The sequence below is a fragment of the Bicyclus anynana genome, chromosome 11, assembly GCF_947172395.1.
Source record: "Bicyclus anynana chromosome 11, ilBicAnyn1.1, whole genome shotgun sequence".
Lineage (NCBI taxonomy): Eukaryota > Metazoa > Arthropoda > Insecta > Lepidoptera > Nymphalidae > Bicyclus > Bicyclus anynana.
In genome coordinates, this window is record NC_069093.1 from 1,007,978 (window position 1) to 1,027,583 (window position 19,606).

Here is a 19,606-nt window from a genome sequence, read left to right on the forward strand (position 1 = left end):
ATATATATATATATATATATATATATTAATCTGGTATTTAATTTTGGAGTTCTAAAAGTTGTATTAAAAGTCTCATAAAATATCGTTTTTGACGCCGTTCTCTGTCCTCTATCTCAAAAATGGTTGGGCGTATAAAAAGTTCTTCAAAAGAAACATTTGTTGTAAGTTTCATTCCCTACAATTTAAAATATAAATTTTAACATTATTGCAGCTATAGAAGCTCCGAGATAATCACGAAAAGATGATTGTTGTGACCTCTTAAGTTGATTAAACTACGGCGCTTATAAGACACGATATACTCGTATGTGACATTTTTAGACGGCTATTAGAACATGGATACTTTTGTACGTCTAATGTGCGGTGAAATAATGTTTCAAATCGGTCCAGTAGTTTCACAGTCTAGCCAATGAATCTATGCAAATAAATAAACAATCAGACCTTTCCCCCTTTATAATATTAGTATAGAAAAGAAGACTTACCGTTGAATCAAATTCGAAATAGCAACTTTTGATAGTGTATTTTAAGTCCCTCCGCCGTGCCCTCGGGAGGCAGGTGGCACTCTCCCCTCCGTGAGGCCCAGCAGGTGCATGCGCCTCACTGTAGCGATTTTGTAAATCTTTAATAGCCACTTGCTGTTGCTTTCCAAATACTTTATTTTTAGACACTCTTCGCTAAACTAAAATTCGATGTTTGATGCCGCTGAATATTAAAAAAAGTAGACAGTGTCCCGTATACTGTGCAATCGGTTAATCTGAAATTTTGCATGTACTACTACAATCATGCGTGATGGATAGAAATTACGGTCGGAAGTTTCTTGCCTTGGAGGTTAGATTGCAATTACATTTGTAGGTCTTTACAAATGTAATTGCAGGACATTAGTAAGTAATTTTAGCCGTAATATATAAAAATATGGCATTAAATTTGAATGAAAAAGCATACCTAAGTCAGTGACGTCATTCTAAATCCACTATGGCGTCTCACTCCCAAAAAGAAGACTAGTCACTTATATAGCATGCACCCTAACAAAAATGTGTATCTAAGAAGCTAATAATTACGAAAATTTAATGACGTCACTCGAAAAGCTTTAAATACAATTTGGAATCTATGACATGCCTTCGAGCAAAGCAAACGAAAAAGTACAAGATGATGATGTAATACAAGATTCATAAGGTCTATTTATACGCCAATATAATTAATTCTCAGTGTAGTAAACACGTTACTGGCTGTCAAAACCTTACGCACAACGCGCTATTATGTCATATGACGGATATGACGTCACTGTTCTATCTAATCTCTGCCCATATCTGTTATCAGTAAACACGCCAGATTTAAGATCGTGTTACATGACAGAATTAGGCTAATCCGTCCGACTAAACTTAATGCGAGTGATCGTTGCTGTAGGTTTGTTAGACTGACGAATGTAGTCATAGTTCAGAACATACGAGTAGACGGAGTAGATGCATATGCATAAATGATTTTATATCGTAATATTTTCAATTTTAAACCTTAAACCATATAACAAAACTATTCATTCCTACTGGTCGTTTGGTAATGTTCATTACCACCCTGCTACAATGATTTTTTGTAAATACATAGTTCCATGACATTAGCTACAAAAATTCAGGCATAAATAAGAGACGAAATAAAGGAGGCCACGCCGACCAAAACGCCAACTATATTATTATTTACCAATTTTTTTGCTAATTCTTTTATTTCTTTTTTCATTGTCGTAGAAAATAATTGTATGCCATTTCACGTAATTAGCCATTGTAGCACTCGCGTCATTTGGCTTTGTCCACAAAAGTCACTCGTGCTACAGTGACAGTGATATAAATAACTATTGGATTTTTAACAACACCTTGTTATTCAATCACAAGAGCACCCTTGGCTGCGATCTTGATCATGAGCTAGTTTATGCTGCTTCAATCTAACTAGACGTAGGACTTCCTGGGGTGTGATTCCGCTATTCTAAACCCGTCGATGTATTCGTCTATAACAAGTTTTATTAGAATTTGAACTTTATTTCTATGGGTTACCAAAAATAAAATGTTACTAACAACGAAGTTGCCATGGAGATGAGCGATGTCACATCGCTGTAACTTTACAGAATACAGGCTGGTTTTTGTAGCAATGAAGAAATGAGCAATAGAGGTCGTCAATAAACCTCGAGATATCTTGTAAACCCAAACAATGTAAACTACGAGTAAGTATCCCGATCACTAAGTCTACTACTACTTGTACTATCAGCGGATGGTGATAGGGACGAAATTGTATCCTGCAGCGGGTTTAATGACCCGTGGAGAGACACTTTGCCCTGACAGTTACCGGGGGATGTGATGCAAGCATTGCGTTGCAGTACCTACTACTTTTGATGGTAGATTTGTATGACAGCAGCGACAGTGATTGTACCATCATTTTGTGATAGAGGAAACACATCGAGCAGGTCCCAGGACTTGTGATCTTCATTTTGTGGTAGAGGAAACACATCGAGCATGTCCCCGGACTTGTGACCTAGGGAGTAGACCTATTACTATTTATGATAGGTTTGTATGACGTGACGGATAGCAACGACAGTGATTGTACCATCATTTTGTGATAAAGGAAACACCTCAATCAGGTCCCAGCACTTGTGTCCTTGGGTGTAGGTTTAAGTGGCGGGAAACGACGACAGATTGTTTGTTTAGCCGATTTGAAAGAGCGTGGGTGCGAACTAAACCCTGCTTCTCAGTGCACCCGCAGACATGCAACTATAAGCGGGAGCACACTATGCGTTGCGGCGCCGGAGCGGTGTCGCTGCGTCGGCCTACGTAGAAATATCTGTGGCATGTCACACAATGAGCTCCGGCGCCGCACCGGACTTGCAACCACCGAGACGAGGTGCGGAGGGGTAAATGCGTTGCGACGTCGGAGCGGCACCGCTCAGTTGTTTATGCGCCAAGGATTTACAGACTGACCAACGTTGCTACGACGCCGCTGCGATATAACAACGTTGCGGCGCCGCACCGCTCTTGTGCCGGTGATACGGTAAAATCTTTGCAATGCCAAGTTTGACTACAATCTCACCTTATGCTAAGTGATGATGCAATCTAAGATGGCTAACTTGGTCGGAGGGGCGTGAAGATTCACACCCCTTTCAGTTTCTACACGGCATCGTACCGGAACGCTAAATCGCTTGGCGGTACGTCTTTGCCGGTAGGGTGGTAACTGGCTACCTCTGAAGCCTCCCACTGGCCAGACCTGCGCCAGTTAAGAAAACCTCAATCGTTCCAGCCGGGGTTCAAACCCAACTCCATCTTGCAAATTCACCGCGCATACCACTGCGCCACGAAGGCCGTCAAAAATTATACGATTAGGTATAGAATAGATGCATAATATACTATCCCGCACATCTCCGATTGCACCCTGATCGTATCACAATCGAGATTCATTGTGCAACTAAATTATAAAACTACGGAATTTAGTCGTCCGATACACTTTAAAATTGTACGTCTGCGGGAGCTCTAATCCAATTGCGCAAAGCCGATTATACGCGGAGTTGTTCGTCAATCCGCTCCTAAGCCGAATATTGGGGAGACTAATTAACTCCTGCTCCATATCATTAGTGCATGTCTCGTGGATGAATGCTATTATAAGCTCTCGTCGTATATGTAGTGTATGTTTTAGCCGCCAACTCACATTTTTGTAGCGTGGTGGGTAATGTACGTATCGAGTAATGATGATAATTGACTAAGAGGAACTCTCAGCTGGCCTATTCACTGATTTGGTTTTCATTAACAACCTAATAAAATAAACATCAAATCAACTGAGAAATGTCATCTACCTATTGTATGATATCCACGAAGAATTGTCAGTTGGCACCGGATGACATTTTTTACATAGAATCGCAATTTCGTATATTTGTCAACGTTAGTGAATTAGCCTGCAGGACTTTCCAATTCTAGTCATGTATACCTACTGAGAATTTCTTATAAGAAAGAAAATCCCAATAATTCATTGCCCATGAACTGCCCAAGAAGTGGACCTTCTACCTATTGATCCGATGCGGCATCTACCAACCACGAGACCAACTGTTATGTAGTATTATGTATTTGTGTCTTATATATTCAATTCACTTATAAGACCTATTGCTCGTACATTGCACAAATCAAGTTGGCATATTTTGAGCACGACACTAAATAACCAAATATGGGTAACTACACAAGTCACGTACTTTAAACCTTCGGTTGTACCCATAAATGTCGAATATGACTCACATTTAGCGAAGGCAAGGGAAATTCAACTTAATTCTTATATATTTAAAGCTTATGGAAGTGCTACAGAAACAATATGGTATGTAGGCGATAGATAAGGATTACCTCGTCTGCCGTCAGTTAGTCTAAAAGCACACTAGAGACTTTTTGTTTTAAATACATACTTCTGCCCTACGTCCTTAGAACTTCTGCAACAAACAAACAAACACAATTGAGTAGTAACGATTCTAATAAAAAAAGTAATAAGTTTGACAATGTATTTCAAATGGTTAATCCGTTTTACAGTGACCATACATGATGATGATGATGTTGGAAACTGGGTTTTCACTTTTGGGTAATCTGGGCGACAGACAAATCCAAATGGGAAAAATAACTTGCATTAGTTAATGATAATATTTATTCATACATGTAATATTATGTAATTACTACGTGAAACTTTTAGTCGATAGTCCAAGTCGCCAGTGTGGTGTAGACGGTAGCTTGTCGACGTTTTCCCTCTGTTTATTTTCCGTTGCTACTTCAATTTGTTGTTGTTGATTGTGGTGCAGTTTTTTAGCGGGTATAATATCGATACGTGGTAAAATTACTTTTGTCAAAATTATAGCTTTCGGATTTGACATAAAAGCATACTTTTCATTAAATGGAGCCAAGGGTGGTCATCTATGCAGAAAAAATTATTAACGTTTAATTTTTTTTTATCAGGTATGCCGGTTATGATCATGTAAAAGCTCTGTTAAGGTGACTCTCATTAACATTCTTTTAAAAACCCCGTCTGAATAGGTCCTTCCGTTTAGTAGCCACGAGGTCACATAGTTGTCACAAATCTGTCAGAAGCAGCCTTACTTTCGAAGGGGTACAAGTTTAACTAAACTGACGCGAGTTGGGAATCAAACCCCGGACACACTACAAAATGCACCACAGAGGTCGTCATAAGATGCCAATGAAGCAAAAACGCAGCAGAAACTTACTTACAAATGACTGCTTGTTTAGTTACAATCAACAATTCACACTCTCACGTAACACGTTACTATCCGCGCGCTCGCTGACTCAGCAGGAAACAATTATGCACGCTCCGTATTCTAGGACGTGTCGGATATTAGCCGCATTGGCATTTCTGCGCCTCATTATAACTCTGCGATGGATTCTTAGATGCACATTTGCATTGAAACCTTGCAATAGGCGCCATACATGACTCAGTTTCATGGAAGCAATGTGCTTTGTTTTCTTCTGCACACAAGAGAAGATGACTTTAAAATTGTAACAGATATATATTTTTTAAGAGAAACTGCGCAATTCCTAGTTCCTCGGTAGAATCAGCTTGTATGGAAATCTACTTGAAATAGACAATGCGTTGTCCTGTAAGGTTAAGGCACAGTAGTGGTTAAGGTGTTGAGTCTTAATATGTGTCTGTAATTTTACTTTCAACCGAAACACAGTAATGCTGATGGTAGAATAAATAACTGGGTAAACTCGTTGGTTTTTTTGTTGGTTGTAGATTCGAGTATTGGGTTAATCCGACTAAGAAAGAGAGAAGACTAAAACGATTTTAATAATAAACTCCTTTCTTTCCTCTTTCCACTTTGAAATTGAAGATGGATGTTTACTATTTTTATTATTATTTATTCATGTAAGAAATACAGTTACTCTTAACTGTTATCTATTGCGGAATGTTCTAATATTTATTTAACAGAAAAGTTAATCGCAGATCTGCCAATAGGTACGCCAGTAAGTATCGACTAATGAGTATTCTATGAATTTTTTGTCCGTTATGTGCCAAGGCCTTCTGCGATCACGACTCACTCGGTCGGTCTTGTTTTTCCAGATTTCTTAATGCTTTTACATAACGTGACTCATACGTTACATGTAACAATGGTGTACCGCATGGGCGTGGCCTTTGAGTTGTTGTCATTTTATCTGAGCTCAAAATATGTGGAGTTTTAATTATTCAATTACAGAATTATGGAGTTTTAAGTTTTTCTTCAATTTCTATTGAAGTTCCATAGTCGTATCTTGATCTGTTATTTGATCTCGATAAATATTTTCTGTGTTTGATGATACGAAAAGCGTAAAATTTGTAGCTGAAGTGGGTTTTCCGTAAAAAATCTCATATTTCACCGTCTACCGTTATGCTACAAAAAATAATAACATTCGTCTCTTGAGTTCCTAATAATCAGCTCATCATTCATCATTATCAACCCATATTTGGCTCACTGCTGAGCTCGAGTCTCCTCTCAGGATGAGAAGGAATAGGCCAATAGTCCACCACGCCAATGCGGATTGGCAGACTTCACGCACGCAGAGAATCGAGTAAATTCTCTGGTATGTAAGTTTCTTCATCATGTTTTTCCTTCGCCGTTCGAGACACGTGATATTTAATTTCTTAAAATGCACAGAATTATCAGCTCATGTCTCTATAATTCACAGTTTCCTCACAAGTTTTTATTTAGTATTCCTTTGGAATTGTTTTTCTTTTTTGTCATTTATTACATTAGTATTTATATCTGACTTAAGCCTGCATCAAGCGAGTCGCAGGGAATCGTTGAATGCAGCTGGCTCAAGACTAGTGTTTGGGTGTCTCTACAAAATGTCCTGCATTGACGTTGATGATGAGTTTTAATTCAGAAAACATTAATATTGTAATATTGATTGTTTAGTGCTGCTTTGCACTGTGATGAAGATGAAAATAAATCAAGGTTTTCACAAATCGAGTTCTTCAAAATATTCTGTATTACCATATTTTAAACGGCCATCATTACGTTTGCGGAGCGGAATTCCGACCTCGTGACTCATCACAAACGTGCCGGCGCCGCGCTTTTCTTTTGTGAACGCATATTTTGTTTAACAACTGTTTACACAATGGTCATACAGACGTTTCTGGGGTACTCGCCTCTGTGGATGTTTTCCTCTTTGGAGAATTTTCATAGATTCAACCGGCATTATTCTTCCTGTAAGGTACAGATGATGTAAATGATCTGGCAACTCACCCAATATTGATTGAAGAGGTTACCTATTTCGGCTTTGGATTAGTTACTGTTTAATTTGGTTCACATTCGCACGACAGCTTTTTTAACGGACGTTAAAAAGCGTTCAAACAAATACATTCCCAAGTATATTTTCACACGCCAGCATTTTTAAAACACGACCCTTTATTTCGAGCAGTGTTGCTTTTTCAATTTTAGGCGTTTAAATAGACCTTTATTTAATTTCATACTATATTTGAGCGCGTTTTTAACTTTTTAACGTCTGTTAAAAAATCTCTCGAGCGATTAAGGGCTTATTTTATTACGTAATAAATTGACATTGCTTTGTTCTTGATTTATAAAACTGGATTAACTTCGATGCCGTTGCATCGAAAGGAGATGTTGATTCGGCAATATTCACTTTGCAATTTAATTTTGTATTAGTGTGAAATAAACGGAATTTGCCGAAACTGGGCCATTTTTTTTTAGCAGAAAACAGTTAAAAATTTTCATTAATTGCCTACCCAATGTACCCTATTTGTAAGGTTTTTTGGTTGATATATTTTTTGAAATTTTTATATTAATTAGATTTTATGGCATTTTCTATAAAATCACGTAAACTCTCTCAACGAGTGAGTACATCGGATGCAAGTTAAAGCTCACAATTATCTGAGGTCGTGGTCTTGCTGTTACATTGTAATGACTGATGACTCGACGATGTACTTTTACCATGACCTACATGGTACAGAAGGTTACCATGCTCAACCGAATACGGTAACTTATAGCCCAGATCTTTTTAAAAACAGAGCAAATGGATGTTTTTTGATATTTTGTCCTAAATCCCTCATTTTCATTTCAATTTTCATAAAAAGTAACTATCATCCCTCTTATCGCAATAATTGCAATGATTCATGAAAAAAAATCGAATAAGATTATTTTTTCATTTTGTCAGTGAAACTCAACGATATTTTATACTGAAAAAAAAAAAAAAATACCGACCGAATTGAGAACCTCCTCCTTTTTGAAGTCGGTTAAAAATTGTTGTTTTATACATAAATTACCTGTACCAGTAGTAGATTCACTACAAAACCGATCCGGCTTTTGAAAAGTGCTTGTAAAAAAACGGCACCCAAGCTGCTAAAGCAGCTCCATACATACAACAACCAGAGTGTATCTACTATGGTTCTTTGAGACAATTACGCAAAGGCGACCAAGCCAAAGCCTCAGCGAAGCCGTCCACAATCCGTCAACAGCGATTACTGATGCAAGGCACAGGCCGGCGCGCCATAAGCACAGCGCGGCACAGTTTCCACGGCACGCCTTCCTAATTTGGGCTCTGGCTTAATGGACTTGTACAAGTATAACATGTCAACTGTTGAGACTTGACTCACTTTGGTGTGTAGTAATATCTCAGTTTTTAGGTGAACTAAGTAATATCTCGTTTTTATAGGACACAGTTCAGAGATTCATCGTAGGTACTAGAATGCTGTTAGTAAGCAGCCTTGAAATAAATTTTCTTCTTGCCATATCTTTTAAGACTGTCCGTGTGTGTGACGATCATAGGCGTATACCTATAGGAGGGACGGGGGGATTATGGACCGTGCCCACCCTAGAATTTTAAGGCTACAGATATGAAATTATATTAAGATAATAGACTTCATGTCGACCCCCTTCCCCCCTCCCCCCTCCCCCCTCCCCTCCAGGAAATAATCCTAGATACGCCAATGGCGATTTGTGGGAATTATGTCTTTCTGTGTATATGTATGTATTCTTACAATTTACGCTAATGGTGTAATTCGCCATATGATGATGCTTTTGAAGCGTAAACTATATTGTATTTACAGAAAGTAATAGTGGTAGGTATGTGAATTCTGTAAACCTCCTCCCAGTTAAATAAAACACTTTGTATAAATATTTATCATATTCTAATTAATTTTATTCATCGAATTCTAACATACCTAATTAATGTTTATTGGCGAATGTATGCAAATGCAGCTCGTCTCACTGTTTACATAACTTTACTCTGCCCTCCAGACGCTGGGTCAGATCGCAAATTGATTCGCAATAACAATCGCCCCGCCCGCTATCGGTCACTGATAAAGCGCTGCCGCTTTGATGTTGCCGCCCTGTCGAGATTGTTAGTTTCTAATACGTTAAGGGTTTCCTTATTTGACTAAGGGCCTGTGTCTGCCAAACATACTTCATTCTATGAAGGCTGAAAGTTCCTCACCCTATGCTCTTACCACAGGTAAGTGCGGTTGACAATTATGGAGCCAAGGATGGTGAATAATTTATACACTTTGTAACAAGAAAAAGCTACTTACTGAGCAATATAAGTAAATATTTAGTCTAGTGTAAGGAAGTACTTTTTGTTTTTGGTCAGATCATCATCAAAAAAAAAAAGATGAGTAAAAAGATGAGTTTGCACTGAGAAGTTATTAATCTAGAAATTGATCTTGATTGATTATTTTGACATTTTCCAGTAGGTAATAGTTTATCTAATTTAAGTACATAATATTTGAGACAAGTGTTAAAAATATTATAAGCTATGTGGAACACAAATTAATTTATCGAATTGTCGTTTTTATCTCACTTAGCTTTTAGTACTTACCTATGTTAGTAGTATTCATAAAAATGTGGTAGGTATGGGTATCGCAGGCTCTAATTATAACTATATTTCCTAAACAATAGACCAATGTGACAAGTGTATTTAAACAATATGATAATAATTTAATTTGAATCGGCAGCTTTACATTCGGCATAAATCTATTTCATTCAAATAACTATTGCAGAAATGTACGCGGTTTGTGGTTCAGCACAATTACCATGGCTATTAGAATTTAGTATAATTCTGAATTTGAATTTGAATTGAATACTTAATTTAAATAGACTTTTAGAAATGCAGCTATTTTATAGTCTGTTGTTAGTTGTGATTGATACGAGTAGATCTATTCTAAAATCTAGTAATAAATTATTTATTTTAGAACATAGACTCTTGAATCTTTTACTTTCTGCATGCTCTACATATCCATTAGCTTTGGATACCTATATGCTTATGTATCCTGGGATACATAAGCATATAGGATATAAATCTTGCTCCTGTCAGGCGCAAATGCCGGATTGAGTATAAACGTTTAAACTAAGTTGATGGGGCCAAAGGTTTTTTTTTTCAATGACAAGTTAACCTTTCGCTGCGATCTCATCTGATGTCACGTGACAATGCATTCTAAAGCAGATTTCTACATCGTACTGGAACGCTTAATCGCTTGGCAGTAGGCACGACTTTGCCGGTAGGATCGTAACAATCCACCAATCACCCAACCAGACCAGAGCTAATTTAGATAATATAAATTCTACATTGACCTGAGCTGGGAATCCCTGGACCTCTCTGTTGAATGGTTGTGGGTTTTGAAACTAACTGACGTCGTGCGGTTTCACCCGCGTGGTTCTCGTTCCCGTAGGATAATATATAGCCTTCCTCGATAAATAGGCTATCTAACACTGAACACGACTTTTTCAAATCGGAGGAGTAGTTCCTGAGATTAGCGCGTTCAAACAAACAAACAAACTCTTCAGCTTTATAATATTAGTATAGATTTGTATATATGATAAAGAATGCCCGATTCTCGACAATCGTCTTGTGAAAATTATAAACGATATTAAACGATTTCTAGTAATATCATCATTCATTATCATTCATATAAAAATACCCTCTTTGTTATCACGCCTCTCATTGACTAGTGAGGCTCATAATAAAATACTTTAGTCTATTACTATGGTCACATATTACATAATAGTACAAGCTATGGTCACCATACGAACGTGCGTCGTTCCAACAAGCGTGACTTATCGACCGTGACCAATTCCATTGAAGTAGTCCCGGCGTCCTTTGCGGGCGCTGTCCAAACAATCGACTGACACTGAACCACTTTAAGAACTCATAGACAATTTATTTTATAGAGTAGTTTGATGAATCTACTATCCTAAATAATTCCGATTTCAAAAACAACAATGCGTTAAAGAATGTTTAGTGAGTATCTCAAGTGTGTCATTAAGGTTGTCAATATTTTGACTACGATAATCCTATCCACTGCTAGTATCTCGGTTTAGGCCAAAAAATGATGTTATTAGGATATGTTTGGCTGCAGTTGAAAAGTCGGCGGATTTGGTACATAACTTGGCGGATAACAAGTAAAGCTGTCAATCATGTACCTTGTAGCTATCCCGAAGGCGTCATGTCGATTTGCCGTTTCATCGAACGATCAGAGTATCTACTTGTGTTCGCGCAAAATCTGAGTTATAATATTTCCTGTAAATGTCATGCCGTCAAAAACAGAACTTGTAAGAAAACCAAGTCTCGCAACTCTGTTCTTTTCCGTAAAAAGTTGTGAGATCCATGTAATACCAAGTCGGTAAATTTATTCAGCCTTTGTCTAAGGACCTTTCTGTTTAAAGTTATTATGTAATTAGCTTAACAACATCTTTTAATGACCATAATATGAATAATAAAAGATTTTTATATTTTAATTAATGTTTATTGACTTGGCACTCCTACTAGCTGGAGAAGAATTTGAATATTGGTGATATTACTATAATAGCTTTTTTGTTTGGTTGCAGACATACTCGGGGCTGTTCTGCGTGGTGGTGAACCCATACAAGAAGCTGCCCATCTACACGGAGGCCATCATGGAGCGCTACAAAGGCATCAAGCGCCACGAGCTGCCACCGCACGTCTTCGCAATCACAGACACTGCGTATCGGAGCATGCTGCAAGGTACACTACTTTCTCCTTTGTTTCTTTTATCCATATATTTTCTTTGAGTTTGTTTTGGCTCTTCTCGGACCAAGGCGCTTTGGAACCCTTGTAACTTTAATTTTAAGTTTTCGACGAATTATTATCACCATTATCTACTAATACCTGACGTTTCGAAAGTGCTTGTAAACTAAGCCTAATTAAAATAAATGATCTTTGACTTTTGTTACTGGACTAAGTCGGCCGCGGCTAGTTACTTCCCTACCGACAAAGACGTTCGGCCAACCTTTAGCGTTCCGGTATGATGCTGCGTACAACTAAAACCGTCAGAAGTAATAGATAAAAGAATAAACTTGTACTAGTATATCTTCCAACTTCATTTGATGCATACTTGCATCAAACGGATTGTTACATTCTATGTTAGATAAAATCCGTTCGATGCGATCCGTACGATGCGGATCAGTGGACGCACTTGTATTATTTTCTATATACAAACGTACGATGCGGTTCTGTGGACGCCTACCATTATACTTGTCATTGAGAATTGAGATTTGTGGGAGTGAGAATTGAGAATTGAAAGAACAGAGATTAATTGCTTGTCTTGCGCGGTTGTTCGTAGTCCGTAGTTGTTATGTGCGGAGACGCACCTGGTCGCATCATTAGTATGTGCGGTGCAACTTCCGCCTCGTAAGTCGTGTAAGCCGCGCATTACGAAACGTAAACAAGTTGCACAGTGGGCGGTTTCCATACTGTGATAATAGGCTGCGCTAGTGGTGCGCCTTGACTGAACTAATTAGCTAAAACTATCGATACTTTGACAGACCTAATTAACAAAATCTGTCGATACATTGAGCGGCCTAATTAGCTGAATCTATCGATACAATACTCAGAATACACTAGAAACTACGTTCAGCCGTCGTTATAAAGCACGCACTGTGTCCAAAAATTGATATTGAACATCACACAACACGGCATACACAAAATGACTAATCGCTTGTTTATGAAATTACACTAAAAAAGATTAATTTGAATGGCTTAATTCCTATGCGCCATCATACCTTCTGGAGCTTTCTATGTGTAATTTGTATAGAACGAGAGCCAGCAATGGTTACATATAGGGAAATATTTCATATTTTTATGTTATTATCATTATGTGTGAGGCTCTCTCATATACATATTTTGTTGAGGTACATATCACAAGTAATTATTATTCTAACTAGAGGTTAAACTTAATTGCTACTTACCTGAATTTTATAGATTAGCATTGAAAATACGTTAAAAAGACTTGTAATTAATTATGGACCTATTTGAGGTCAATTGCTGTAGTTCTACGATAAAGATACTTAATAATTATTTATGAGCTCAATAAATAATGATAGGCAAATGCCATTGCATAGATATGCGTATAGAATTGAATACGTTTACGTTTTTAATGCTGTCAAATTCTTATTGTGGAACTATTTTTGGAAACTATAACAAATACCGCCCGGAGGTCGTATCTACTATTTTATGGTATCAACTACGAAATAGAAAAGTCATAAAGGTTAATTGTGGTTATAAATATTTGTTCAACTATTTTTGCACGATGTATAAAAATTATTCATTTATTTTGTAAAATAAATGAATAATTTTTTCATAAAATTACTTTTTTCATTCAAGTTAATAAAATTACTGTTATTCGATGAGTTCTTGTTAGATGTCGTTGATCTATTTGTTATTTTACTAGCTTAAAACTACATACATTTATCCTATTAATAAAACAGTATAAATACATTAAGTACGAATATGACGTAGTGGAGTCCACGTCAATAAATTCTTTGCAGAATGTTTTTTTTTATTCTTTACAATTTAGCCGGTGATTACAATCTCACCTGATGGTAACTGATGATGCAATCTACGATGGAAACGGGCTAACTTGTTAGGTGGAGGATGAAAATCCACACCCCTTTCGATTTCTACACGACATCGTACCGGAACGCTAAATCGTACGTCTTTGTCGGTAGGGTGGTAACTAGCCACGGCCGAAGCCCTCCACCAGACAGACCTGGACCAATTAAAAAAAACCTCAATCCGGGGATCGAGCCCAGGACCTCCGTCTTGTAAATCCACTGCGCTTACCATTGCGCCACGGAGGCCGACAAAACTATGTCCTACTATAGTTCACTTAAAATGGTTCTCACCACTATGGTTACAAAGTGTAAGTTGTCGATGTTTCACACAGGCATCCCTAGCCGGTGGTGGAGGCGACAAGTTGGAAGCAGGCCATTTGTCTAATTGTGCACTAATGGCGTGGGCACGGCCGATAGGGGAGTAGGAATTTACTGAGGGCGTAATTAGAACGATTATCTTTACTTTTTGTGAAAACTCTCCTTAAGAATAGTTTTTATTTTATTTTATTCATTGACAAGTAAGCTCTTGATCACATTGTCACCTGATGATATATTATGATGATGATGCAGTCTAAGATAGAAGCGGGCTAAACCACCCATTTCGGTTTCTATACGAGATCCTACCGGAACGCTAAATCGCTTGGCGGTACGTCTTTACCAGTAGGGTGGTAACTAGCCACGTCCGAAGCCGAACCAGCCGAAATTAAATCTTAAATCCACTTCGGTGTTGCATTGCTGGTTGGCGAGCTAGGGGTGACAATGTTTATTTGTCTAGACGACCTCCGTGGTGCAGTTGTATGCGTAGTGGAATTGCAAGACGGAGGTCCTGGGTTCGATCGCCTGCTGGACCGATTGAAGTTTTCTTAATTGGTCCAAGTCTGGCTGGTGGGAGGCTTTGGCCGTGGCTAGTTACCTACCGACAAAGACGTACCGTCGTAGCGTTCCGGTACGATGTCGTGTAGAAACCGAAAGGGGTGTGGATTTTCATCCTCCTCCTAACAAGTTCCATCTTAGATTGCATCATCACTTATCATCAGATGATATTGTAGTCAAGGGCTAACTTGTAAAGAATAAAAAAAGATTTAAAAAATTGTGTTGCGACCACTATCAGTTAATGATAATGATCGAAAGCGACGGCTTAACATGCTCTCTGAGGGTGTAACTGTAATACTATTAGCTTTCCATCACGGGATGAACATTTTTACTGAAAATTTCTTAGAAGAAAAAGAAATTCAGTATTTTTTAACCCAGTCCAAAACTAAATCCACTACCTAATCGCTGTGAAGATCACTTTAACACGTCTAAATTCCATACCTCTTCTGTAAAATAGACCCTGTGGTCCTGTAAATTAGGCCGCTAATGATGACGACAATTGCTTCCAGACCGCGAGGACCAGTCCATCCTCTGCACGGGCGAGTCCGGTGCGGGCAAGACTGAGAACACAAAGAAAGTGATACAGTATCTCGCGTACGTCGCCGCTTCTAAACCTAAAGGCTCTGGCGCGGTAAGTTTACACCACAATCACATTCGTATTAAACAAATTGCACTTCCATTGGCATACGTTGTAAAGAAAATTTTAAATCCTTTATACATAAAATAAATCTGTAGAGAGGTAAATTCTATACATGAAATATATTTCCAAAATAACTATCAGGGGGTGATTAGTGATCGATACTGATGCCAAAAATACAATCAGTAAAATTTTCGTCTGTCTGTCTGTCTGTATGTTCGTTATAGAAAAAAAAAACTACTCGACGGATTTTAACGAAACTCGGTACAATTATTTTTCATACTCCTGGGCAGGTTATAGTATACTTTTCATCACGCTACGATAAATAGGAGCAGAGCAGTGAAGGGAAATGTTGGGAAAACGGGGGTTTACTCCATTTTTACAGCGATACAGTAAGGGCTTGATTAAAGAGGTCTAAGGGCTGACGAAGTCACGAGCGTCCGCTAGTTTTTAATAAACTAGTAATGGATATACGTACATAATAGTCTGCGTCAAACAATTAAGCTATGATTTCTAAAGTTGCAACATGGCTACATATGCAGAGCCTGACTGAGAACTCGGATTTCAGAGTAGACTAGAAGTTTGGCGTGAAGTTTTGTTATTCAAATAATTAATTTACATTTATTTAATGTCATTGTTGTTGTTACACATTTATTAATGTAAAGAAAAATTGTTGACTTGAAAATCTCTAAGGGCCCACGTATATCTGGCGTTACTATTAAACTGTCATTGAGATTGCTTGTGTTGAAATAAGGTCGTACAAAAATTTATTGACAGTTATAGTAAATCTTTACCTTAAAGAATCAGTATCAGGTTTAGGTTTCTATAGTATTTATACTAAATAGGCATTGTTTTATAGTATTTAATACTGAATTGGCATGATTTAAGCACTTCACTTTTTTGTTCTCAAAGAAGAATTCGAAAGATATTGTTGTATTCTTATATAACAAGTTATTATTCTCTTTAGAGATATTAGTTTATAAGATGCTCTTAGTATTTTGAATAGGAATAGGTTAGGAACTGTTACTGATTATTATTTTTGTTTTAACAAAGCGCGTTCAACGTTACTGGTTCGATTATAGGATTCGGGTAAGGAATACAGTTATTGTTTTTCCCTGAACATCGCTTTAGGCATACCTTTTCCATGTGTTGTACATAATATTCATTTTAGAACACTATATCAAGGAAAACTCATATACATTACGCTGAAATAATTAGCAAATGGAATACATTAATGCATCAGTAAATTAATGAGTTGTAAAATGTATATTTTTTTGTTGAAATAAGTAGGTCACCTCATCACGCTAGATGGACGTAATATTTGCTAAATAATGGCAGGTGTACAACAAATGTCACGTCATCAACCCATATTCGGCTCACTGCTGAGCTCGAGTCTCCTCTCAGAATGAGAGGGGTTAGGCCAATAGTCCACCACGCTGGCCCAATGCGGATTGGCAGACTTCACACACGCAGAGAATTAAGATAATTCTCTGGTATGCAGGTTTCCTTACAATGTTTTCCTTCACCGATTGAGACACGTGATATTTAATTTCTTAAAATGCACACAACTGAAAAGTTGGAGGTGCATGCTCCGGACCGGATTCGAACCCACACCCTCCGGAATCGGAGGCAGAGGTCATATCCACTGGGCTATCACAGCTCTCAACAAATGTCAGCATATAATTAAATATCTACATTGTATGTTAAGGTAAAAAGTAATTCAGTTTGAAAAATTATAAAACTTACCTACTGTACTGGAACTAGTTTCCTGTTACTTGAATCTTAAAGTATTTAAACTACAATTTATATAATTACAATTGTTTCCGATATAAGCGATTCCCACTTCCAATACGTTTGACATAGATACTCATAGTTTAGGGATAATAACGTTGTTTAAATGAATAATTTTATTAGGCTATTTTATTACTAAATAAACTAAATAAGGTGTCTGGGGGACCTGACATGAGGCCTATGTCTAGTACATGACATCCATCGGCTTAAATTGATAATCATGAAATAAAACAAAAGAACAAATCTTGGAAGCGTTCTCTTTCAAGACGACCTTAGGCTTATTAAACTAAGATTCAAAACGATTTAAAAATACTAAGTTAAATAAAATAAAATAACTAAAATGTCTTTTAGTAATTAGTTTGTGATCCTCCGCCATCGTTGTAGGCTACAGTTTTTGCTTCCTCGGTAACTTTTTGATACGGTAGTTTATAAAGCATAACGAATTCGAATTGTAGAGCCGTTACATTTAAATAGTATAACTGCTTCGCTTGACGGTGAGACGACATAAACAACGGCTGAAGTTTAGGACCACCGGGTCTTTTATCTATTCACCGGTGTGTTCATAAATTGTTCTATTTACGGTTAGATAAAGAATTATTAAAACATTTTTTCCAAATTGATACAAAACAGTTTAATTAAACAGTGTAGTAACCGATTAAACAAATTGTATTTGTTTTTTACAGCTGATGTCAGAATAAAGCATTTACACTGTACTCATAAAGGACAGTATAAATTCTCATTTATAAAATGAAAAGGCGCATTGTAGACCGCGTTCCTGTAGAGTAAGCTCTATAAGTTGATCTTTTGTTAGAAAGGATGGTTTTCCAATTAAGATATAGTGTATCACCAGTTGTTCAGTCAATCATTGCTACAAACAAATCGACTTCCTCTCATAAAGTTAGAACTGATGAATTTAAACATTATCATTTACTTACTTAAATTAGTTCCACCAGGGCAACCAATGCTTTTCTACTTATAATAAGATGAACTATGAGTTTGTTCTGTCAAGTATTAGTATATTTCTATGTCTTCTCTCAAAGTCGCTTGTTGACAGTTAGAACTGATGGACCTCAGAATTTTCAATTATCTCGCCTAAATTAGTTCCACGGACGCGACAGATGTATTGTTCTTAGAATCTTAATTTAGCTGTTAGTTAGACGAGATAAGAACCTTTTACAATAACACTTTGTTTTTACTTTTTAGAGATACTTGTTAGATTAACAAATTTCAGTGGAAACTTGAAGTATTCTGTTTTTATTATTTACTAGCATTGATCGTGCTTATAAACGGTAATAAGTATTGTTCTGGGGAGAAGAGCCATAGACTTTCACACAAGCATCCAACGGCCAAATACAGCATTATATGAGTACCCTACACAGGCGTGCTGCCTGTCTGACATCTTGAAAATAATTAAAAGAAAACCACAACACTGTTTATTTAGATCTGTCTACGTTAGAACTTTCCAGCACTCTATCAGCACACTGTGTAATATATTTTCTCTATTTTCTATCTTCTGCGGGAACCGGACCTTCGACAACAGGGGCCTACGCCACAATTGATAATAGTAAGTGAAATTTTACCCAAAACATAAACAATGGGGCATTTTGGAGTGTTATCATAACTTGGTTTCACAAGGTTCATGGCTCAAATAACATTTTTCGAAAATCATTTTATTTTCATCTGCTTTCGATGTTGTAAAAGAGTTTTCGACGGCAAGTTAGCTTTCAAATGCAATTATTGTATGTGACTATGCAGCCTAAGATGTAATAGTAGAAATGGTAACTTGGAATATCATAACTATGTATACAAACCCTTTAAGGGTTTAGATATGGTTAACGCACTTCCATCTTAGACCGCATGGTTAAAAAAGAATGTAAATATAAAATAGGTATCATGAAACCTATTTGACAACAATATTGGCAACAATCGAATCTAGAACCTCTAGGATTTCAATCCAACCCCTTTTCTATTGAGCCATACGTTTATGAGGTATGTAATTTAAATAAACCTTCAAAATGAAAATTTTATCAGTCACAAGTCAGGTTTTCCAATTTATATGCTAATATTATGTCTGGTTAATCTTGCTCATGTGCTAACCGTGCTTGCTAAAACGCTAACTGGGTCTCCATTTTAATTAGTAAATTCATTTCACGCTGCTCTTTGTATCTGATCACAGAGCAATGGACCAACCCTTGCGACTTTTGAGGTAAAATGCTTCATATAAATAGTATTAATGTTATAACAGAACCACTTTAGTAAGAAACAACACAATCCATCTATCAGTAGTATTATAAATATGATGAAATTATGGAATGCACTTCCAGATATCTTTTTCCACCACCTACAATGTGGGTATACTCGTATACTGCGAAGCTGTAAGCGCAAAGGCTGTATTTTGTTTTTTAAACAATATTTTAATTATGACCAATATTACTATTGCCATCCAAATAATC

The 19,606-nt window shown here is 37.1% G+C and overlaps 1 protein-coding gene across 1 annotated transcript in view; it reads left to right on the top strand.

Moving 5' to 3' along the window:
• Nucleotides 1–19,606, top strand: part of LOC112046562 (myosin heavy chain, non-muscle) — a 97,983-nt gene that overhangs the window by 48,625 nt on the left and 29,752 nt on the right. Inside the window, exons 2-4 of the mRNA XM_024083247.2 lie at nucleotides 11,828–11,984; nucleotides 15,235–15,356; nucleotides 18,694–18,717. Of these exons, the coding sequence (XP_023939015.2) occupies nucleotides 11,828–11,984; nucleotides 15,235–15,356; nucleotides 18,694–18,717 (303 nt within the window). The remainder of the gene's footprint in view (nucleotides 1–11,827; nucleotides 11,985–15,234; nucleotides 15,357–18,693; nucleotides 18,718–19,606) is intronic.